Source organism: Scyliorhinus canicula, chromosome 7 (genome assembly GCF_902713615.1).
Source record: "Scyliorhinus canicula chromosome 7, sScyCan1.1, whole genome shotgun sequence".
NCBI lineage: Eukaryota > Metazoa > Chordata > Chondrichthyes > Carcharhiniformes > Scyliorhinidae > Scyliorhinus > Scyliorhinus canicula.
Genome location: NC_052152.1, coordinates 141301214 through 141326684, shown reverse-complemented (window position 1 = coordinate 141326684; position 25471 = coordinate 141301214). Strand labels below are relative to the sequence as shown.

At 44.9% G+C, this 25471-nt stretch overlaps 1 protein-coding gene across 4 annotated transcripts in view; it reads left to right on the top strand.

Moving 5' to 3' along the window:
* LOC119969424 (solute carrier family 12 member 5) overlaps window positions 1–25471 on the top strand; it is a 1634719-nt gene that overhangs the window by 1422847 nt on the left and 186401 nt on the right. For all 4 annotated transcript variants that reach the window (XM_038803049.1, XM_038803048.1, XM_038803051.1 and 1 more), the window contains exons 7-8: window positions 10401–10642; window positions 19013–19224. In XM_038803049.1, coding sequence (XP_038658977.1) covers window positions 10401–10642; window positions 19013–19224 — 454 coding nt within the window. The remainder of the gene's footprint in view (window positions 1–10400; window positions 10643–19012; window positions 19225–25471) is intronic.

Below are 25471 nucleotides of genomic sequence, written 5' to 3'. Positions count from 1 at the left end.
CAGCAGCCTCAGTAACATATTTAAACAGATGATTAAGGGTCAATTAGGCTTATTACCAAGTCAATTCATTCTGATAATATGCTGCCCATGCCAGGGGCTGATTTAGCTCACTGGGCTAAATCGCTGGCTTTTAAAGCAGACTAAGCAGACCAGCAGCACGGTTCTATTCCCGTATCAGCCTCCCCGGACAGGCGCCGGAATGTGGCGACTAGGGGCTTTTCACAGTAACTTCATTGAAGCCTACGCGTGACAATAAGCGATTTTCATTTTCATTTTTTCATTTTCATAAAACGTTTGGTGTGGGCAGTCGGATTTTTAAAATAATCTCTTTAAAGAATAGGTAGGAAAATGAAGATTGTTTCTTTGGGGTTTGCGCTTTGTTGATCCCTAAAATAGAAAACCGCCCATTTCTTCATATTAGCCCACAGCATTAAATCCACTGCACCCACCCACCCCATTTCCGACTACAACCCCATTCCCCTCACCCCCATTCCACCAGCCAGGGTAATGACAGGAGTTTGGCTGCAGAGGACTCAGTTGAGCTCTAAAATGAGGCAGGCTGTAGAAGAAGGCCTAATGGATGGACACAACAAAACACTTGGCACATTGGCAACCCTTCCAAAAATGCTGCATGCAATGTCACAGAGCATGGAACGTGGTGGAGTTCTACACCAACTTGGTGCATGGCTTTGCATAGAGTTTGCAGCCTATACTTTCAAGCATGAAAGCAATGGCCAAATCCATCAGTACACGTATGGGATCAGTCATGATGTAGCATCCTATGGCTGGTGTCTCAGCTTCCATTGCACACAAATAAAAGCCATCTGATGCGCGGGTGCTGCAACGGAAACTCAGACTGAAGTCAACATGCTACCACACAGACTCAAACTGTTGCCATCATGGTTGTAACTAGGCAGCTTTGTTCAAAACAGGGTGCAGGGTGTCACGCTGGTGAGCAATCTGTCCTCTAACAGATGAACAGCATTGTTAAGTCGCTACCTCAGGGAGGTGGCAATGGCTCCACGGAGCACAAACCTGCTTTCCTCTCTCAGGAAGACAGTATTCGTTCTCCCATGACTGAATCCACGAGGGTGTTTGCTTTTTGCTGCCTCTCAGACTGCTGTTGTCCACAGTGGTTGCTGCAGTTTAGAATCAGATCTTCTTCAAAAAGCTCATTCAATCTCATCTTTGTTTCCCAAACCATCACGAGCTTGACGGAAATGATTTGGTCCAACTCACTTCTCATGTCCATACCTTCATTGCCGAACACTGCTTGAGAGTATCTTTTGCAAGGCCATCTGCAGTCTCCCCAAGTGAAAGTCAGCACCGGCCATGCAACAACCATGGGATACATGGAACTGCGTAAAAGCAATAAGAGAGGGTAAGGCACTCAGAAGGCAGAGATAAGAACGATTGATTAGTTGACTTTGTGTACAATATGGAATTATTTTATTTATAAATTGAATGTGGATTGTATTTTTGTATTATGGTCAAGCTGCCATTGTGATGCTCAGTGAAGAGGGAAGGTGAGGTATGGGACTGCTGATGACTGTGAGATAGAGATTGAGGTTATTGTTATTGCACTTGAATAAATTATTCACTTACAGCTGGGCCAGAGATGGGCTGTGTTTAATTTTCTTCCCTCTTTCTCCTCCTTTTTCGTCCTCATCATATAGCTGGTGACAAGCCGCTGTGCTGCATGCAGCAGACAAAAACAGATTGTGTGATCACTCTGCCAAGGGTTCTCGTAGAGTGCTTCAGACTGCAAAAATGTTGTTTCAGCAAGCCGATAGTCTGTAGTGTCATATTTTGGGTGGCAGCATGGCCTTCACTGTATGCATGATGCGCACATGTGTGCGTCTTGCACATAAGGAGTTGTCAGGTCCATGTGGTTGGCAGATTGCACTTGTCAACCAGTAACTACCCTTTGGTTTGCCCAAATGGTGCCTCAAATATAGCTGGCACAGCAGAGATCACTGCAGAATGAAGGCCTCATGGAATGTGTGGTCCAGTGAGATTCCTATTGGACACCTAGTATGGCAGGGGGGTGGGTACCAGAGCAATAGGTCACAAGGTGAAAGCACTGAGGGAGAACTAGGGAATAGGGCCAGTATGGCTCTGAGGAAGAGTAGACAGGAAGATGTTGCTAAAAACAGCGGATCTGGTGGCCTGAAGTGCATATGTTTTAATGCAAGAAGTATTACGGGTAAGGCAGATGAACTTAAGAGTTTGGATTAGTACTTGGAACTATGATGTTGCTACCATTACAGAGACCTGGTTGAGGGAAGGACAGGATTGGCAGCTAAACGTTCCAGGATTTAGATGTTTCAGGTAGGATAGAGGGGGATGTAAAAGGGGTAGCGGAGTTGCGCTACTGGTTAGGGAGAATATCACAGCTGTACGACGGAGGGACACCTCAGAGGGCAGCGAGGCTATATGGGTAGAGATCAGGAATAAGAAGGGTGCAGTCACAATGTTGGGGGTTTACTACAGGCCTCCAAACAGCTAGCGGGAGATAAAGGAGCAGACATGTAGACAGATTTTGGAAACGAGTAAAAACAATAGGGTTGTTGCGATGGGAGACTTCAACCTCCTCAGTATTGACTGGGACTCACTTAGTGCTAGGGGCTTAGACAGGGCAGAGTTTGGAAGGAGCATCCAGGAGGGCTTCTTAAAACAATATGTAGATAGTCCAACTAGGGAAGGGGCTGTACTGGACCTGGTATTGGGGAATGAGCCCGGCCAGGTGGTAGAAGTTTCAGTAGGGGAGCATTTCGGGAACAGTGACCACAATTCAGTAAGTTTTAAAGTGCTGGTGGACAAGTATAAGAGTGGTCCTCGGGTGAATGTGCTAAATTGGGGAAAGGCTAATTATAACAATATTAGGCGGAAACTGAAGAACCTAGATTGGGGGCGGATGTTTGAGGGTAAATCAACATCTGACATGTGGGAGGCTTTCAAATGTCAGTTGAAAGGAATTCAGGACCGGCATGCTCCTGTGCGGAAGAAGGATAAATACGGCAAATTTTGGGAACCTTGGATAACGAGAGATATTGTAGGCCTCGTCAAAAAGAAAAAAGAGGCATTTGTCAGGGCGAGTAGGCTGGGAACAGACGAAGCCTGTGTGGAATATAAGGAACATAGGAAGGAATTTAAGCAAGGGGTCATGAGGGCTAGAAGGGGTCACAAAAAGTCAATGGCAAATGGGTTAAGGAAAATCCCAAGGCTTTCAACACGTACATAAAAAGCAAGAGGGTAGCCAGGGAAAGAGTTGGCCCACTGAAGGATAGACAAGGGAATCTATGTGTGGAGCCAAAGGAAATGGGCGAGGTACTAAATGAATACTTTGCATCAGTATTCACCAAAGAGAAGGAATTGGTGGATGTTGAACCTGGAGAAGGGTGTGTAGATAGCCTGGGTCACATTGAGATCCAAAAAGACGAGGTGTTGGGCATCTTGAAAAATATTAAGGTAGATATGTCCTCAGGGCCTGATGGGATCTACCCAAGAATACTGAAGGAGGCTAGAGAGGAAATTGCTGAGCCCTTGACGGAAATCTTTGGATCCTCACTGTCTTTAGGTGATGTCCCAGCACATAGAACATTACAGTGCAGTACAGGCCCTTCGGCCCTCGATGTTGCGCCGACCAGTGAAACCACTCTTAACCCCATCTACACTATTCCCTTATCATCCATATGTTTATCCAATGACCATTTAAATGCCCTTAATGTTGGCGAGTCCACTACTGTTGCAGGCAGGGCATTCCACACCCTTACTACTCTCTGAGTAAAGAACCTACTTCTGATATCTGTCCTATATCTATCTCCCCTCAATTTAAAGCTATGTCCCCTCATGCTAGACATTACCATCCGAGGAAAAAGGCTCTCACTGTCCACCCTCTCTAATCTTCTGATCATCTTGTATGCCTCAATTAAGTGATCACTTAACCTTCTTCTCTCCAAGGAAAACAGCCTCAAGTCCCTCAGCCTTCCCTCATCATCCCTCCATACCAGGCAACATCCTGGTAAATCTCCTTTGCACCCTTTCCAATGCTTCCACATCCTTCCTATAATGCGGCAACCAGAACTGCACGCAATACTCCAAATGCGGCCGCACCAGTGTTTTGTACAGCTGCAACATGATCTCATGGCTCCGAAACTCAAACCCTCCACCAATAAAAGCTAACACACCGTACGCCTTCTTAACAACCCTATCAACCTGGGTGGCAACTTTCAGTGATCTATGTACATGGACACCGAGATCTCTCTGCTCATCCACACTACCAAGAATCTTACCATTAGCCCAGTACTCTGTCTTCCTGTTATTCCTTCCAAAATGAATCACCTCACACTTTTCTGCATTAAACTCCATTTTCCACCTCTCAGCCCTGCTCTGCAGCTTATCTATGTCCCTCTGTAACTTGCAACATCCTTCCGCACTGTCCACAACTCCACCGACTTTAGTGTCATCTGCAAATTTACTCACCCATCCTTCTACGCCCTCCTCCAGGTCATTTATAAAAATGACAAACAGCAGTGGCCCCAAAACAGATCCTTGTGGTACACCACTAGTAACTGAACTCCAGGCTGAACATTTTCCATCAACCACCACCCTTTGTCTTCTTCCAGCTAGCCAATTTCTGATCCAAACTGCTAAATCACCCTGAATCCCATGCCTCTGTATTTTCTGCAATAACCTACCATGGGGAACCTTATCAAATGCTTTAATGAAATTCATATACACCACATCAACTGCTTTACCCTCGTCCACCTGTTTGGTCACTTTCTCAAAGAACTCAATAAGGTTTGTGAGGCACGATCTACCCTTCACAAAACCGTGTTGACTATCGCTAATCAAATTATTCCTTTCCAGATGATTATAAATCCTATCTCTTATAAACCTTTCCAAGACTTTACCCACAACAGAAGTAAGGCTCACTGGTCTACAGTTACCGGAGTTTTCTCTACTCCCCTTCTTGAACAAGGGGACAACATTTGTTATCCTCCAGTCTTCTGGCACTATTCCTGTAGACAATGATGACATAAAGATCAAAGCCAAAGGTTCAACAGTCTCTTCCATAGCTTCCCAGAGAATCCTAGGATAAATCCCATCCGGCCCAGGGGAATTATCTATTTTCACACTTTCCTGAATTGCTAACACCTCCTCCTTATGAACCTCAAGCCCTTCTAGTCTAATAGCCTGTATCTCAGTATTCTCCTCGACAACATTGTCTTTTTCCTGTGTGAATACTGACAAAAAATATTCACTTAGCACCTCTCCTATCTCCTCGGACTCCACGCACAAGTTCCCACTACTGTCCTTGACTGGCCATACTCTTACCCTAGTCATTTGTTTATTCCTGACATACCTATAGAAAGCTTTAGGGTTATCCTTGATCCTACCTGCCAAAGACTTCTCATGTCCCCTCCTGGCTCTTCTTAGCTCTCTCTTTAGGTCCTTCCTAGCTAACTTGTAACTCTCGAGCACCCTAACTGACCCTTCACGTCTAATCTTTACATAACCCTCCTTCTTCCTCTTGACAAGTGATTCAACTACTTTAGTAAACCAAGGTTCCCTTCCTCGACCACTTCCTCCCTGCCTGACAGGTACATACTTATCAAGGACACGCAGTAGCTGTTCCTTGAACAAGCTCCATATTTCAATTGTGCCCATCCCCTGCAGTTTCCCTCCCCATCCTATGCATTCTAAGTCTTGCCTCATCGCATCATAATTGCCTTTGCCCTAGCTATAACTCTTGCCCTGTGGTATATACCTATCCCTTTCCATCGCTGAAATAAACGTAACCGAATTGTGGTCACTATCACCAAAGTGCTCACCTACCTCCAAATCTAACACCTATCCTGGTTCATTACCCAGTACCAAATCCAATGTGGCCTCACCTCTCGTTGGCCTTTCTACATACTGTGTCAGGAAACCCTCCTGCACACATTGGCCAAAAACGGATCCATCTAAATTACTTGAACTATAGGGTTTCCAGTCAATATTTGGAAAGTTAAATTCCCCCATAACAACTACCCTGTTACTTTCGCTCCTATCCAGAATCATCTTTGCAATCCTTTCCTCTACATCTCTGGAACTTTTTGGAGGCCTATAGAAAACTCCCAACAGGGTGAGTTCTAACCTTCCTGTTTCTAACCTCAGCTCATACTACCTCAGTAGACGGGTCCTCATCAAACATCCTTTCTGCCACCGTAATACTGTCCTTGACAAACAATGCCACCCCTCCCCCTCTTTTACCACCTTCCCTGGGTTTACTGAAATATCTAAACCCCGGAATGTGCAACAACCATTCCTGTCCCTGCTCCATCCATGTCTCCAAAATGGCCACAATATCAAAGTCCCAGGTACCAACCCATGCCGCAAGTTCACCCACCTTATTCCGGATGCTTCTGCCGTTGAAGTAGACACACTTTAAACCACCTTCCTGCCTGCCGGTACACTCCTGCAACTTTGAAACCTTACTCATGACCTCACTACTCTCAACCTCCTGTATACTAGAGCTACAATTCAGGTTCCCAACCCCCTGCTGAATTAGTTTAAACCCTCCCAAAGAGCATTAGCAAATTTCCCCTCCAGAATATTGGTACCCCTCTGGTCCAGGTGTAGACCATCCTATTTGTAGAGGTCCCACCTACCCCAGAATGAGCCCCAATTGTCCAGGAATCTGAAACCCTCCATCCTGCACAATCCCTGTAGCCACGTGTTCAACTGCTCTCTCTCCCTATTCCTCATCTCACTAGTACGTGGCATGGGTAACAACCCAGAGATAATAACTCTGTTTGTTCTGGATCTAAGTTTCCACCCTAGCTCCCCGAATTCTTGCCTAAAATCCCTATCCCTTTTCCTACCTATGTCGTTGGTGCCTATGTGGACCACGACTTGGGGCTGCTCCCTCTTCCCCTTAAGGATCCCGAAAACACGATCCGAGACATCGTGGACCCTGGCACCTGGGAGGCAACACACCAACCGCGAGGTCTCTCTCGTTCCCACAGAATCTCCTATCTATCCCCCTAACTATGGAGTCTCCAATGACTAATGCTCTACTCCTCTCCCCCCTTCCCTTCTGAGCAACAGGGACATACTCTGTGCCAGAGACCTGTACCCCATGGCTTACCCCTGGTAAGTCTCCCCCCCCCCCCCCCCACCAGTATCCAAAGCGGTATACTTGTTAATAAGGGGAACGACCACAGGGGATCCATGTATTGACTGCTTCCTCCCAGCCCCTCTCACCGTCACCCATCTAGCTTCATTCCCAGGAGTAACTACATCCCTGAAGCTTCTATCTATGACCACCTCTGCCTCCCGAATGATCCAAAGTTCATCCAACTCCAGCTCCAGTTCCCTAACACGGTTTCTGAGGAGCTGGAAATGGGTGCACTTCCCATTGTTGAAATCAGCAGGGACACTGACGGCGTCCCTCACCTCAAATATTCTGCAGGAGGAACATTGCATTGCCTTCCCTGTCATCCCCTCGAGATAAAAACAAGAAATAGTAAGGAAGAACTTACCTGATATTCACTCAACCCCTCAGGTTAGAGGAGGTGGAAGGGTGGGGGACACTACAAGTGTAGTGTCTCGGGTTTAGCAACCGCCCAACTTATATACAGGTACTAACAAGGCCGCTTCTCCTGCAAGGTAAGTTTTTAAATAGGGTAACTTACCATCCCGACAGACCCCTGGCCATTGCTCCCGCCGAAAATCTGAAGGCCGCTTCTCCTGCAAGGTAGGTTTTTAAATAGGGAAACTTACCTTCCCGACAGACACCTGGCCACTGCTCCCGCCGAAAATCTGAAGACTGGTGAATAGCCAATGTTGTTCCTTTGTTTAAGAAGGGTAGCAAGGATAATCCAGGGAACTACAAGCCGGTGAGCCTTACGTCAGTAGTAGGGAAATTTCTGGAGAGAATTCTTCGAGACAGGATCTACTGCTATTTGGAAGCAAATGGACGTATTAGCGAGAGGCAGCATGGTTTTGTGAAGGGGAGGTCGTGTCTCACTAACTTGATAGAGTTTTTCGAAGAGGTCACAAAGATGATTGATGCAGGTAGGGCAGTGAATGTTGTCTATATGGACTTCAGTAAGGCCTTTGACAAGGTCCCTCATGGTAGACTGGCACAAAAGATGAAGTCACACGGGATCAGGGGTGAGCTGGCAAGATGGATACAGAACTGGCTAGGTCATAGAAGGCAGAGAGTAGCAATGGAAGGGTCCATTTCTAATTGGAGGGCTGTGACCAGTGGTGTTCCACAGGGATCAGTGCTGGGACCTTTGCTGTTTGTAGTATATATAAATGATTTGGATGAAAATGTAACTGGTCTGATTAGTAAGTTTGCAGACAACACAACGGTTGGTTGAATTGCAGATAGCAATGAGGACTGTCAGAGGATACAGCAGGATTTAGATCATTTGGAGACTTGGGCAGAGAGATGGCAGATGGAGTTTAATCTGGACAAATGTGAGGTAATGCATTTTGGAAGGTCTAATGCAGGTAGGGAATATACAGTGAATGGTAGAACCCTCAAGAGTATTGAAAGTCAGAGAGATCTAGGTGTACAGGACCACAGGTCACTGAAAGGGGCAACACAGGTGGAGAAGGTAGTCAAGAAGGCATACGGCATGCTTGCATTCATTGGCCAGGGCATTGAGTATAAGAATTGGCAAGTCATAGGGCAGCATGGTGGCACAGTGGTTAGCATTGTTACTTATGGCGCTGAGGACCCGGGTTCGAATCCCAGCCCTGGGTCACTGTCCGTGTGGAGTTTGCACATTTTCCCGGTGTCTGCGTCGGTTTCGCCCTCACAACCCAAAAGATGTGCAGGATAGGTGGTTTGGCCATACTAAATTGCCCTTAATTGGAAAAAATAATTGGGTACACTAAATTAAAAAAAAAAAAGAATTGGCAAGTCATGTTGCAGTATAGAACCTTAGGCCACACTTGAAGTATAGTGTTCAATTCTGGTCGCCACACTACCAGAAGGATGTGGAGGCTTTAGAGAGGATGCAGAAGAGATTTACCAGGATGTTGCCTGATATGGAGGGCATTAGCTATGAGGAGCGGTTGAATAAACTTGGTTTGGTCTCACTGGAACAACGGAGGTTGAGGGCGACCTGATTGAGGTCTACAAAATTATGAGTGACGTAGACAGAATGGATAGTCAGAGGCTTTTTCCCAGGGTAGAGGGGTCAATTACTAGGGGGCATAGGTTTAAGGTGCGAGGGGCAAGGTTTCGAGGATATGTACGAGGCAAGTTTTTTACACAGAGGGTAGTGGGTGCCTGGAACTCGCTGCTGGAGAAGGTGGTGGAAGCAGGGACGATAGTGACATTTAAGGGGCATCTTGACAAATACATGAATAGGATGGGAATAGAGGGATACGGACCCAGGAAGTGTAAAAGATTTTAGTTTAGACGGGCAGCATGGTCGGCACAGGCTTGGAGGGCCTAAGGGCCTGTTCCTGTGCTGTTCTTTGTTCTTTGTTCTACCTTATGGACAATACTTAAACGCATTAACCTCTCAAACTTTAAAATCTTCCTTTAAAGAAAGAGAATAAGGAATGAGAACCTGTATGAGGCAGAGAAATCTCAGGAACTGACTGCATAAATAACTTAAAGGAGAAATTTTCGCAAACCGGAATTATTTGTATTTTAATAGCTTTTTTGATTCCTGAAGGATCAGGAAGCTGCCTGATTAAAACATATCATTAAAAAATAGCACCTGTCTCACAAATAGGTCAGTGAATATGTCTACTGCATGTTGTGATACTGGGGCCAGTCGTACCAGGAAGGTCTCAGGAATGATCTTGGTCAGTCGTATGGAGGGGCAGGAAATTCAACCTCAGTGTGCTGTATTTTCTTCTTCACACTGAGGGGAGTAGAAATCTGAAATTCTTCTGGGAGCCTGTGGATATTGGGAAAATTGGAACTTTGAAGACTGAGATTGATAAATTTTCATTTGGCAAGGGTGTCAAGGGATATGCAAGTGAGGCAGGTAAATGGAGTTGAGGTGAACATCAGTCAAAATAACAGCAGAGCAGATTCAGGGCATTGAGCGGTCTCCCCTGCACTAATGTCTGCAAACTAAAAACAAAATCTTTTGCATGAAATATAGAGACAGTATACTATTGTTCAGCTGCTGAATGATGATAACAATGGCATATTACCTTCCATTCACCCACTATGTGTTTCGTTCTAACCTGAATGTTGTAGTTTATTATATGTATGACTACCACAGAGTTGATTGATGAGAGGATAGCATAACTTGAGTTGTGCAATTGTCAGGATTTTAACTATGTTGAGAAAAGTCTAAATGGGTAAAACATTTAGAAACAAAGGTGTCTACAACTGTCTACAAAAATTCCATAATGCCCTGTACTTTTTACAGACCTACATGTTGCCCAGTATGGCAGTTTTCAAAGCAGAGGAAGCCAGTCAGGAGGCAGCAGCCATGTTGAATAACATGCGCGTGTATGGAACGTGTGTCCTCACCTGCATGGCTCTTGTCGTCTTTGTAGGAGTCAGATACGTCAACAAGTTTGCTCTGGTGTTCCTCGCCTGTGTCATCTTATCCATTCTTTCCATTTATGCTGGAGTTATCAAATCTGCAATTGATCCGCCAAACTTCCCGTAAGTACAATGCCACAAGCTGACAAATCAATATTTTATAGTGTTGGACCAACAATCATAATACTTGCTATATGCAATGAGATCATATATAAATTGAAACTGGGTGGGCTTTAATTCAAAGGCAAAGTTTATTCACTCAGCCAAATCACTGGCAGAATTAATAGGCGGGTAACCTTGTCTGAGGACAGGTTAAAAAAAACAATGGTCAATGTCATAAACCTAAAACAGAAGTGGAAAATATTGGGAAATTACAGTAAAAGGAATGATTCCATGCAACTTCCAATCTTCCTTCGATGTTGATTGACCTGCTATCATTTTTTAGTTTCTAGCTTTACTTTGTTGCCTGGGTCAGGATCATTTGGAATGTGGCGACTAGGGGCTTTTCACAGTAACTTCATTGAAGCCCACTCGTGACAATAAGCGATTTTCATTTCATTAACCTTTACCTATTATTGGATTACTACTTTATTCAGCCACCTTTCCCAAAAGACACCGTTGTGAAAAAAATTTTCTCAAGGAGCAAACCTATTCCAATTTAGTTTCAGGCCAACAAAAATTGAGAAAAATCCTGGTCGGATGAACTCAATACAAAGCACAGTCTTCAGGAACACCACAAACACCCAGATTTTCCTAAAGACATCTTTTCGTGCTCCTGTTAAATTCAACGGGTAAACAGTTATCAGAAAACCTAAATTAAAGAGATCAGTGCATCTCAGGAAGTTCCACATAATTGCCTATCGTGTATTTTTCTGCTGGAAATCAATAATTTCATCAAAGGAACGAGCAGCATTTTATCCATGCTCAAAATTCCAATCACCAAAATAGAAACTTTAGAAAGTAAGAACTGTTAAGAAACAGTAAAGCATCTTTATTTGTCCATCTTTATTTGAAAGATCAACTCAACCTACCACACTTTATTGTATTCCTCGATGTCTTCTTTCTCGAACTGAACTTAATTGTTGCATGAAACTATTTACGTTGTCATGTTCAAAACTCATTCCTGGTAACTTTGAATGCACAACTCCTCCATTTTTTGAATGACAAACATTCTTCTGAACAAAAAGCAAAGAAAGAACAAAGAACAATACAGCACAGGAACAGGCCCTTCGGCCCTCCAAGCCTGCGCTGACCTTGGCACCTTCCTAAACTAAAACTGTATTCACTTAGGGAGTCCGTATCATTCCAATCCCACCCTAATTATGTGTTTATCTAGATGCCCTTTAAATGCCGCTATCATGCCTGCTCCCACCATCTCTGCAGGGAGTGCGTTCCATATATTTACCACCCTCTGTGTAAAAAACTCACCTCGCACATCTATTCTAAACTTTTCCCCATTCACTTTAAACCTTTGTCCCATAGCACTTGACTCTCCTACCATAGGAAAGAGCATCTGACTATCTACTCTGTCCATGCCACTCATAACCTTGTAGACCTCTATCAGGTCGCCTCTCAACCTCTGTCGTTCCAGTGAGAACAGACCGAGTTTATCTAACCTCTCCTCATAGCTGATGCCCTCCATACAGGCAACATCCTAGTAAACTGCTCATGTACCCTCTCCAAAGCATCCACGTCCTTCTGGTGGTGTGGTGACCAGAATTGTGCACAATATTCCAAATGAGGCCTAACTAAGGTCCTGTACAGCTGCAACATGACTTGCCAATTTTTATATTCAATGCCCCAACCAATGAAGGCCAGCATGCCGTATGTCTTCTTGACCACCTTATATACATGCATTGCCACTTTCAGTGATCGATGGACATGCACACACAGATCTCTATGCCTGTCAATAATAATAATAATAATCTTTATTGTCACAGGTGGGCTTACATTAACACTGCAATTAAGTTACTGCAAAAAGCCCCTAGTCGCTACATTCCGGCGCCTGTTCGGATACACTGAGGGAGAATTCAGAATGTCCAATTCACCTAACAGCACGTCTTTCGGGACTTGTGGGAGGAAACTGGAGCACCCAGAGGAAACTCATGCAAACACAGGGAGAACGTGCAAACTCTGCACAGACAGTGACCCAAGCCGGGAATCGTTGTGCTGCCCAACAGTTCTACCATTTATTGTGTAATTCCTTCATTTTAAAATTTAAAAAAAAAATTTAGAGTACCCAATTAATTTTTTCCAATTAAGGGGCAATTTAGTGTGGCCAATCCACCTACCCTGCACATCTTTGGGTTGTGGGGATGAAACTCACGCAAACACGGGCAGAATGTGCAAACTCCACATGGACAGTGACCCAGAGCCGGGATCGAACCTGGGACCTCAGCGCCGTGAGGCTGCAGGGCTAACCCACTGCACCACCGTGCCGCCCCATGTAATTCCTTCATGCACTGGACCTTCCAAATGTTATTACCACACACTTGTCCGGATTAAACTCCATCTGCCATTTCTCCGCCCAAGACTTTAACCAGTTTATACCCTGCTGTATCCTCTGACAATCCTCTTCACCATCCGCAACTCCACCAATTTTTGTGTCCAGTAAGAACATAGAACATACAGTGCAGAAGGAGGCCATTTGGCCCATCGAGTCTGCACCGACCCATTTAAGCCCTCACTTCCACCCTATCCCCATAACCCAATAACCCCTCCTAACCATTTTTGGTCACTAAGGGCAATTTATCATGGCCAATCCACCTAACCCTCACGTCTTTGGACTGTGGGAAGAAACCGGAGCACCTGAACATGCAGACGCCGTACAGACAGTGGCCCAAGCCGGGGATCGAACTCAGGTCCCTGGCGCTGTGAAGCAACAGTGCTAATCATTTGGAACCTCTCGCCTGATACTTTAACCAGTTGGATTGGATTGGATTTGTTTATTGTCACATGTACCGAGGTACAGTGAAAAGTATTTTTCTGCAAGCAGCTCAACAGATCATTCAGTACATGGAAGAAAAGGGAATTAAACAAAATTCAAGAAAATACAAGAAAATGCATGAGAATACATAATAGGGCAACACAAATTTGTAACCTCCCGCTAAGTACTTTAACCCTTTGCAGCAGTGAACAATTTGCCTTCATCTGTTTTGTCAGTTCTTTCATAACTTCGCTATTCTCAAATTTTCAAAACTGAATTCTGATCTACTTTCCCGTATGGATAATGGCAGTTGAATTATTTACCATACAATAGGGACTGGCTTTTGTAATAAGTTGCAAAGCAACAGTATTTGTCACCGACTTTGAAGAAAGCCGCCTCCAATGATCCAGTTTTAGTTTTCCTCTTTTTCATCAGCAGTTTAAATCTGGTCCCAGGTTTAGGACATTCTTGGATGTCAGCAGCAATGCTGTCAGCAAGTAAAGTAAATAGTTAATTAGATTAAAATATTCCCAAAGTGCAAGGCAGGAAGGTAAAAGCTTTCATTTTCAATTTAAATGTTTAGACTGCAAAATAAATGGTTTATAATTAGATTTGCATAAAGGTTAAAATATCACAGTCTTCAAAACAAATGTTATTTCGAAAATATCTGAGACATTTGTATCATACTGGAGAAATTTGGCATTCTACAAATATGAAATTAGCTTTTTAGGGCGAGTGAGAATGCTTAGTGGTAATTATGAATTTAGTACACCGTTAAAGCCCAGTTAGATCTCATTCAAAAAGTTTGCTACTTTTCAAGTGTTTATTTAACAGCAAGATTAATAGCTGAAGAATGGAAGCCCTTGTCATTTCAATTGATGTCCCATTGATTGTCGTCTGCATATGCCTCAACAGCACACCTTCTGGAAAAATGTAGAATTGCTGATAGCAAAGTCTGGATCACCATGTTATTCTGAGCATTTGTTGACTCCCAAAGTCGCTGACAGTTTCAATGAAGGAATGGCAGTGGACACTAACAGTTTTGTCATCGTCACCACAGTAAGATGTGCAGAGCGGCACGGTGGCTAGCACTGCTGCCTCACGGCGCCGAGGGCCCAGGTTCGATTTCGGCCCCGGGTCACTGTCCATGTGGAGTTTGCACATTCTCCCCGTGTCTGCGTGGGTCTCACCCCCACAACCCAAAGATGTGCAGGCTAGGTGAATTGGCAATGCTAAATTGCCCCTTAATTGGAAAAACAAGAATTGGGTACTTTAAATTTAAAAAATCACTGCAAAATGTGGACTAATGTTCAAAATTGGAGAGTTTATGAGTGCAGAGCACCTTTTGTTATTCACGGGCAGAAAAAAAGAACTTGTAGTTACAAGGCACCTATTGAATCCAAAGGATTCCCAAAAATGCAGCCAATGGAACACTTTTGAAATAATGCCAGTGTTACTTTCTGAGAATATCAACTTTGTCCATGAATAAAGTCCTTTCATCTTGTCCCATTGAATCTTGATTATTGCATGTCCCTGGAGGACTGGGGAAATCACATGATTTATCAGCAATATATTTTTGGATTTTAAAAAATTACAACATGCCAAGAAACCTCTACCCCCCCACCCACCCCACCTCCCACACACAAACGTGAAATACAAATAAAGAAAGAAAGCACAAAAAAAAGGAAATACTGGCATTTTAGAAAGACTGAATAACAAATGAAATGTAGCCATCACAATCTAACTCCTCTGATCGTGAAACAACCCATCCGGTCTACATCAGGACCACAGGACCAGGGTATTTAGATGTTAGCTGACAAATGGGAAGAAACAATGGTACCCCATCAGTGCCAAATAAAGAACATCTTAAACAAGAGATCTTCTAGTTATCTGTCCTTGACATTCAATGGTGTTCCCATCATTAGGTTCTCCACCATCAAGGTTCTGCAGGTCCCCAGTGACCAGAGGCAGAACTGGACCAGCCATCTCAACATTGTGGCTACAACACAGAGAAGGCTATGTTCTCTATAACAAGTGGCTCACTTCCTTACTCCTCAAAGACTGTCCACTGTTGTCAAGGCTCAAGTGCTGAGAAGCACACAAGGTCGTATTCAATCCTGACTATGGCCTGGTGGTTATGATTAGGACAGATTTCAGATCGAAAAAGTCTTATACATGATTCCTGAGGCTATAAAAGATAAATTGGGAGAAAGTATTTGGGACAAACAAATAAATACTTACTTGATAAAAATCAAAAGAAAATAGCCATCAATAATATATATTAATAGGGAAGTGATAGATGGTGCTAGCATAGGAACATCCTTGCATCCCTTCCCAATCCATCCAATGGGCTGGGTTTGGGGGTATTAAGAGCACACAGGAACATCAGTCTCGTCAGAAGGAGGTTCTAGAAGTCAAGAGGGAACATTAGGACCCTCTCACACCTCTCCTCATGCACATTCATTATTAAAAAGAGACTGTGGGAGTAGGTTTAGCCTGAGACAAATTAATTATTTCTGCTTAAGCCAACTTGCTGACTTCCAACTCGGCTGCTTCCATGCCAAGTGAATTGGCATCACCACCTATCTCCACAGATCAGTGGGAAATGCTTTGAAGAATGCTAGATACCTTATTAAAAATAAAGATTTTCCATTTGTATGAAGGAAACATTTGGAAATGAAAAGATGGAGGGTTGCCGATTATATTGTTAATCAATGAGAGGAAGTAATGAGAGGATTATAGGCTTAAACTCATTCTGCCCTCACCATCAGTAACAACCCTTCTGCAGTATAAGTTAAGTAACTGGGAGAGCACCTCAGTAAGATGGTGCTCTCTCAGCTACTTTTTAAAGACCATATTTCAAAAAATATGAAAAGCAGCCAGGCCACCAGGGGTGATGAAGAGGAAGGCCCTCTACAAGATGACCTCTGGCTGTACCCAAGCTGGGTGTCTGCTTCCATGCAGGTTGATCTACTCTCTACTCCCAGCCCTGTCATGTCAGTGAACTGGAGCCTGACTGGGAAATTTTTAGGCCCCTTCCATCTCCGCACCTAACATTGGAAAGTTCCAAAAATGCCGTTCTATATTTACAGGAGTTCTGTTCTATATTGGGTCTTTTGGTAACTCCCACAATAATGAACAGCACTCATAGAACATACAGTGCAGAAGGAAGCCATTCGGCCCATCGAGTCTGCACTGACCCACTTAAGCCCTCACTTCCACCCTATCACACTAACCCAATAATCCCACCTAACCTTTTGGACACGAAGGGCAGTTTAGCATGGCCAATCCACCTAATCTGCACAATTTTGGAATGTGGGAGGAAACCGGAGCACCCGGAGGAAACCCACGCAGACACAGTGAGAACGTGCAGACTCCGCACAGACAGTGACCCAGCGGGGAATCGAACCTGGGACCCTAGTGCTGTGAAGCCACAGTGCTAGCCACTTGTTCTACCGTGCTGCCCAGTCATTGATGTACTTATATTTGTGAGGCACAGTAAGGTCGGAGGATGTCAGAGCTAAGGGGTCATGAATACAAGATAGTCAGCAATAAATTCAATAAGGAAACCTCTTCACCTAGAAGTTGTTAAGAATGTGGAAGCACGGCGGCACATGGTTGGCACTGCTGCCTCACAGCACCAGGGACTCGGTTTCATTTCTGGCCTTCGGTTGCCATCTGTGTGAAGTTTATACATTCTCCCCATGTCTGCATGGGTTTCCTCCGGATTCTCCAGTTTCCTCCCTCAGTCCAAAGATGTGCAGGTTAGGTAGATTGGCCCATGCTAAATTGCCCCTTAGTGTCCAATGATATGCAGTTGGTTAGGTGGGGTTACGGGGATAGGGCGGGAGAGTGGGAAGAGGTTGGGTTCTCTTTCAGAGGGTTGGTGCAGACATGATGGGCCCAATGGCCTCGTTCTGCTCTGTAGTGATTCTATGAGAATGATGTTGCAGGGAAAACTAGATTAACATATGTGGGTGAAAGGATGAAAAGGATATGCTGATTGGGTGGTATGCAGTCCATGTAGAGCATAAACATTGGAATAGACAAGTTGAGTCTAATGGCCTGATTCTACATTACACTCATAGAGGATGAATAAAGTGAGTTTTTGTTTTATTCATGGGATGTGTGTGTGCTGGCTGAGCCAGCATTTATTGCCAATCTTTCATTGTCCTTGAACTGAATGACTTGCTAGGCCATTTCAGAGGGCTTTTAAAAGTCAACCACATTGATGTGGGTCTGGAGTCCCATATAAGCCAGAACAAGAAAGGACAGCAGATTTCTTTCGCTCGAGGACATTAGTGAACCTGATGTTTATTGAGTTCAAATTTCACCACGTGCCATGGTGGATTTGAACCTGGGTTCCCAGAGCATTTCTCTGGGTCTCAGGATTAGTAATCCAGTGTTTTTTAGGTAAAGGTTTTGTGTCCAGCACCAAAATGTGATAATTTCATGGTTACCATTACTGAGACTAGCTTTCAATTCCAGATGACCATAGGCTGCTTTCAACTTTGAGGAGGAGGGCTGAATGGTTATGATTTATCCTCAGGATTACTGTGACATTTCAGGAAATGTTCAGAATACAAAGGGTCAATGTCATATCATAATTAACCACTAGATGAAGCTAGGTGCAGAACTATATAAAGCACTGACTCTCAGGCTTCTGAGAGAAGGCTGGAGAGGAGCAGTGAGAGAGTGTAGAGTACAGTTCAGAGTGTAAAGGCTAGTGTTAGTGAAATGTAGATTGCAGATTACTAGATTATTGTTTACTATAGGAGCAAGTGGTCAAGCTTTAACAAGTAGTGTAAATAAAAGTTAGCTTTGTTAATCATAGATATCATAGAATTTACAGTGCAGAAGGAGGCCATTCGGCCCATCGAGTCTGCACCGGCTCTTGGAAAGAGCACCCTACCCAAGGTCAACACCTCCACCCTATCCCCATAACCCAGTAACCCCACCCAACACCAAGGGCAATTTTGGACACTAACGGCAATTTATCATGGCCAATCCACCTAACCTGCACATCTTTGGACTGTGGGAGGAAACCGGAGCACCCGGAGGAAACCCACGCACACACGGGGAGGATGTGCAGACTCCGCACAGACAGTGACCCAAGCCGGAATCGAACCTGGGACCCTGGAGCTGTGAAGCGATTGTGCTATCCACAATGCTACCGTGCTAATGAATTTAGCTTCTGTGGCCTTTGTGAACACTATGACATCCATCCTGATAACAGAATCACAAAGAACACCACAGTCACCGGAACTCATGTGAGGGGCAAAGTTGAGAAGGCAGGACCGGCATGAATTCCTGGTACAGGAATTGAACCCTCGCTGTTGGCCTCACTCTGCATCACACAACAGCCGCCCAGCCAACTGAGCTAAACCGACCCCCAGTATCACTTCTTACCGTGAACAACATCACAGCAGATCTCCTAGCCCTTTATAATTGGTTTCTGCAGAGGGTTCCTACTGTAAGAGTTTCTTGCCTATACGTAATGGACGTTGCTTCAGAGATTCTTTGTGTTTGCTGGTCCACAGCTAACAAGACGTTATCTTTGTTTTCAGCGTTTGTATTCTTGGAAACAGGACATTGTCAAGGCATGATTTTGACGTGTGTGCTAAAGTGATAACAGTGGCCAATGAAACCGTGACCACCAAGCTTTGGAATCTCTTCTGCTCATCTAGTTTTCTCAATGCCACGTGTGATGAATACTTTGAGAAAAATAACGTCACTGAAGTTCAAGGGATCCCCGGAGTCGCCAGTGGACTCATCATGGGTAAGTGGCAATAAATAAATGCACCAAACAGGTACCTTACTCAGCTCTTGTGTACCATGTGTATCAATTAGGTTTCAAATTTTGTCTCCTTCAATTTATCCTGTTTGCTCCTCTTCTCACGGGAAGATGCTGGACCTTTTCTGGGTACACAGTCCCACAGATATCAGTGTCACCTTTTGTACTTCACCCAGGTAACCATTCTTCACATATGACCCCCAATGGTAAGACTACCTCAGAGCCATCAAAGCCTATATAGAACATGTTTCATTCAACATTCATGGTGATCACTATTAGGAACAAAATCTCTGCCGATTACCCCCCCATCCCGAACCGAAAGGCTTTGAAATCAATTGTAACACCCTCACTGTTACCTTAGCTGAGAATAGCTAACTAAGCAGAAGCCAAGATTAGATCCGACGCCTTGGAGCCTAAGTGACTTACTTACGTGACCATTGAGGGAGCAATGGGTCTTTATGTCCAGTAGTTTCTGTTTGTGAGGGCCAATTAACAGAGCACACAATTTATTAGGATAGAATGTTAATCTCAGACACTCACTGAGAAATTGACAGGATCTGGTTGGATAGCCATGTTACACCCTATCCAATTCTGCTCTCTCTGGATGCCAGTGAGAAGTACTGCAGGTGTTGCAAATATGAAATCTAAAATAAATAAATCTGGAAAAAAAACTCTCCTGCTTTGAGTAACTTGCTCCATATAACCAACGCTTTACATGGGAAGCACTGTTTGAAAAAAGGTTGTGCACAATTACCTATATAATGGACCAATTACCCGTGCTGTTGGAACAGGAGACAGCAAGATAGGAAGAAAAAGTTAGATTGTGAAGGAAACAGGAAAAGGAAAGAAAGATTTGTATTTATATTGTGTCTGCCACAGCCTCCGGATATCCCAAAGTACTTGACATCCAATGAAACATTTTTGAAGTGTACTCCCTCATCTTACAGGAAATGCAGTTGCCAAGATACCATGGAGGTGGAGAGAGAAAATGTAGCTTGCATCATTTTTACGAATAGATTACAGGTCTGGCGACCAAACACCAGCTACTTTCGAGCCTCTTCACTATATATTATAAGCCACTGGGTCTTTCTGATAGCCAAATTAATCTGCTGTTAACTGGTGAAATATCTCAAAATATCCTGATAATATCATAGATTATCATAGAATTTACAGTGCAGAAGGAGGCCATTCAGCCCATCGAGTCTGCACCGGCCCTTGGCAAGAGCACCCTACCCAAGCCCACACCCGCACCTTATCCCGATAACCCAGTAACCCCACCCAACATTAAGGGCAATTTTGGTCACGAAGGGCAATTTATCATGGCCAATCCACCTAACCTGCACATCTTTGGACTGTGGGAGGAAACCGGAGCACCCGGAGGAAACCCACGCACACACGGGGAGGATGTGCAGACTCCGCACAGACAGTGACCCAAGCCGGAATCGAACCTGGGACCCTGGAGCTGTGAAGCAATTGTGCTATCCACAATGCTACCTGTGCTATTGATTGTAATAATCCATGATATCATATATTCAAAAGATTCTGGAACTACTTTGCCCTTCCCAAATATTCCTTGGCTTCCAAATGGAAATAGCAAACTATCCCACAATTGAGTCCTGGTACAAAGCATCATATATTTAAAAGGAAATCAAAGCCAATCAATTGATGAAGGTATTTTGTAAATTGACTGTGACCATAGAACCCCTGTAGTGCAGAAGGAGGCCATTTGGCCCATCGAGTCAGCACCTAGTCTCTGAAAGAGCACCCCACTTAGGCCCACTCTTCTACCCTATCCCCATAGCCCCATCTAACCTTTGGACGCTAAGGGGCAATTTAGCATGCCAATCCAACTAACCTGCACATCTTTGGACTGTGGGAGGAAAATGGAAAACCTGGAGGAAACCCACCCGCGCAGACACGGAGAGAACGTGCAAACTCCACACAAGGTCAGAATCAAACCCAGTCCCCTGGTGCTGTGAGGGGGGGGGGGGGGGGGGGGGGGGGGGGTTTGAGCGGTGGAGGAGAGTGGTGGAATAGAAAGTCCTGGCCTAAGTCCTGTTGATCCCACGAGTAAAATTCAGGACAGGTTGGGACAGGCAACCCATTAGAAGGCCATTCAAAGAATTTTAAAGGGATCATCCCTCCACCTACAAGCCTGCCGGAGGAATGTAAAATCCTGCCCTCTTATTATTATGCAGGCAAATGTAGCAGCCAATTTACATATATTAAGATCCCAAGAGCAATAAATGAGATGAATGAGCAGTTTTTTTGTGTTGATGGCATTGGTTGGTGGGGCAGTGCGCTGGTGAATATTCCACCAGGATACTTGGGGAAAACCTACAGAGCAAATTTATAGCCCATGCATGACAAATAAAGTAGCAGACTGCGGAGACTACAGACATTGTGAACCAGCCGTTCGGGCAAATAAATTAGCATTGCAATCCTGCAATGTAAATAACACAGTGGCAGTAAATGACATTGAGTCATCGTTTTAATAAGTAATATTGCCGCTACGCATGCCTGCACTGTGTCCACAAGAGTCATTCATCTTGACTAAGCATTTGCCTTCAACACGGTCAGAAAAACTGCTCCAAAAACTGTGCACTGTGCCAAATTAACCTTAACTACTGCTAGAAAGAAATGATGTCGTCAATTTTAAAGACCAATTTTATGAATCAACTCTCAGTTTCAAATGAATGAATCTTCAGTGTCTGAGTATTTGACTTGCACATAGATGGTTAAAGGTTCAATCATAGATTCATAGAATCCCTAGACTATAGGAGAAGGTCATTTGACCCATCAAGTCTGCACTGACCTTCTGAAAGACCCCCTACTTCGGCCCACGCCTCTGCCCTATCTCTGTAACCCTACCTAACCTTTGGCCACTTAAAGGGCCATTTAGCATGGCCAGTCCACCTTACCTGCACATATCTGGACAGTGGGAGGAAACAAGAGCACCCAGAGGAAACCCATGCAGACAAGGGGAGGAAGTGCAAACTCCACACAATGCCAGAATTGAACCCGTGTCCCTGGTGCTGTGAGGCAGCAGTGCTAACCACTGTGCTGTCCTGACATGGTGATCACCCTATTTCTTTGGGTAACACAGCCATATTTAGAATATTATAGAGCTTCCTGTGTTTTTTTTCAAACTTACTGCATTTAGTAAGTCAAACAAAGGCTTTGAAAAATACTCATTTAGTGTTCTTGATTACCTGTGCACACTTGACAGAATCAGAAGGGGTATTTCCATGAATTTGAGGATATTGGATTTAGGAAGGAAATATTGATGGCATCTGAGACTTAACACGGTGAAAAACAACTATTCCAGAATCAAGTGCTTCCAGACAAAACACAGGCACATGAAGCAGACCAAGATGCATTTGTCCAATGGTGCTCAGTCTAATTCAAGAAGTACTGATTGACGTGGTTCACCTGCTGCACCATACAGGTAACCTAAACAAGAAGAGCAGTTCATTCATCTGACATGCCTCACATTCCGTAATGCCAAGAGCATTATGACAGGACACTTTCTATCATCCTCCTTCCACCTTCTTTCACCAACAGCACTGCAACCCACAACCCCCCACCCCCTTCCTCCATATCCCCATAACCCCTCAGCTGACCCCGAGGTTCTTAAAACTCTGATAAATGACACAAATTAGGAAGTGAAAATATAGTTCGGCTAGCTTCCTCAGCCCTGTACACTTGATTGCTTCAGAAGAGAAGAGAGTCACTCTGCAGATATGAAAACAATAATAAAGTTATCGTGCACTGTTACCTGTTTGCTTTCTCTGCCGATAAGAGTACATTGATTTGAATGGGTCACTGTGCACTTACTCAGGGCAATAAAAACATTGTGAGCCACTGCAACCTGACTATGATCGCTGTGGCTGACCCAATTTGTGTGGAAATAACATAATAAAGACAATTCCAAAGCTGCAGCAGAAATAATCAGAGCCAGTGCCTGTCTCACAGGACATGGTTTACCTACTGGAATGGGACATTATATTAGATAAGGAGTGATATTTCATCTGCAACTAATCCAACTCTACGCATCACCTATTCTATTGAATAAAAAGAGAGATCTCACATCCTAGGATTAATGCTGCAAATAGTTTGGTGCAGAGAAATTGCCCTTATCCAGTTTAACTCGTTCATCAACACAAACCTGTAGGTTCAAAAGAACGCAGACCTGAATGCATAAACCTAGATTTCTTGTTAGACTGTTATATTTGTATGACATTAAGGCTGTGATTTTCAGGGCCCATTAGCTGCAGGCGCAAATCCCGTTATGGCTGCTACCTCTGCTGAGAGGGCCATAGCAGAATTTGTGGCAGGGAGATTTCCGTTTTATTCCATAGATCTCCTTCAATGCAGAAGGAGGCCATTTATCCCATTGAGTCTGCACCGGGCTTCTGAAATGGCATCCTACCTCAGCCCACTCCCCTGCCCTATACCCATAACCCCATAACCCCAGCTAACCCGCACATCTTTGGACCAGATCTTCTAACACTTTGGGAAAAAAAAGCAAAAGTATTTCACTCCAAGGGGCAATTTAACGTGGCCAATCCACCTAACCTGCACTTCTTTGCACTGAATCTGAGAGGTTCCTCACCCACCCTCCAGCAACATAATCAGGTTCACGCCGAGAAAGGGCATGAACCTAATTGATATGCCATCAATAAACACACAACGAGTGATTAACGTAACTGAGGCTTTAATACACTTAGCAGCAAGCCACTTGGCCTCTGATCCCGAATGGATCAGAGGCGGAGACTACCCACCTTTATACATGAGCCCGAGTGGAGGAGCCACAGGCGGAGCCAGCAGGGACACGCCCAGGCATGTAACAACACAATTCAATGCAATACAGTGGTTTACCACATTCACCCCCTGTTTAAAAAAAAGAATCCAGCGGGGGTGAAGTGAGCTTAAAGATCAAGTATGTCGGGCGCCTTGACCTTCCGCCGTGATCGCCTTAGTCCCGACTGTGGTGTGGGCCCCGGTGTCGAGACCTGCACGTCCGAGAGCATGTTGTCCTCTACTTCACCCAGTTGTTGAGTCGGGGGAGGCGGTGTATGGGCGGGGGTGGTGGTGATGGTCGCCGGTGGGCCTGGGGGTGCCAGTTCATGAGGTAGGTGGGTAGAAGTGGGGAAAGACGATTGGGGTCGGGGGTGGTGGTGGTGATGGTCGCTGGGAAACCTGCAAGTACCAAATCACGAAGGGAGACTGTCCTGTCGCCCGTCCTGATGTACCACGTAGGCATATTGTAGATTGGTATGGAGGAGCAGGACCTTCTCGATGAGGGGGTCTGATTTATGGCTCCTCGCATGCTTCCAGAGGAGGACGGGTCCTGGGACTGTCAGCCAGGACGGGAGCGAGACCCCGGAGGTGGACTTCCTGGGGAACGGAAAAATACGCTCGTGAGGAGTCTCGTTGGTGGCTGTACACAGGCGGGACTGGATGGAGTGGAGCGTATTGGAGAGGACTTCCTGCCAGCGGGAGACTTGAGACTTCTCGACCATAGAGCCAGGAGGACAGGCTTCTAGACCATTGCGTTCTCCCTTTCCACCTGTCCATTTCCCCGGGGGTTGTAGCTGGTCGTCCTGCTGGAAGCGATGCCCTTGCTGAGCAGGAACTGATGGAACTCATCGCTCATGAAGGAGGAACCCCGATCGCTATGAATGTAGGTGGGGAACCCGAACAAGGTGAAAAGACGGTGCAGGGCCTTGATGACAGTGGCAGAGGTCATGTCAGGGCATGGGATTGCAAAGGGGAATCTTGAGTACTCGCCAACAATGTTGAGGAAGTACCAGTTACGATCATTGGAGCGGAGGGGCCTTTGAAATCGATGCTGAGGCGCTCAAAGGGGCAAGAGGCCTTTACCAGGTGCGCTCTGTCTGCCCGATAGAAGTGCGGTTTGCATTCCGCGCAGACCTGGCAGTCCCTGGTCACGGTCCTGGGTCCAGCTCCAGGCGATCAGGCTTGAGTGATGAGTTCATCTCAGATGTTTAGTATATTAAATTGATATGCCATCAATAAACACACGACGAGTGATGAACGTAACTGAGGTTTTAATACAATAAACAGCAAGCCTCCTGTCCTCTGATCCTAAACTGGATCAGAGGCGGAGACTAGCCACCTTTATACATGCGCTCGATGGGAGGAGCCACAGGTGGAGCCAGCAGGGACAAGCCCAGGCATGTAACAGTACAATACAATACAGTGGTTT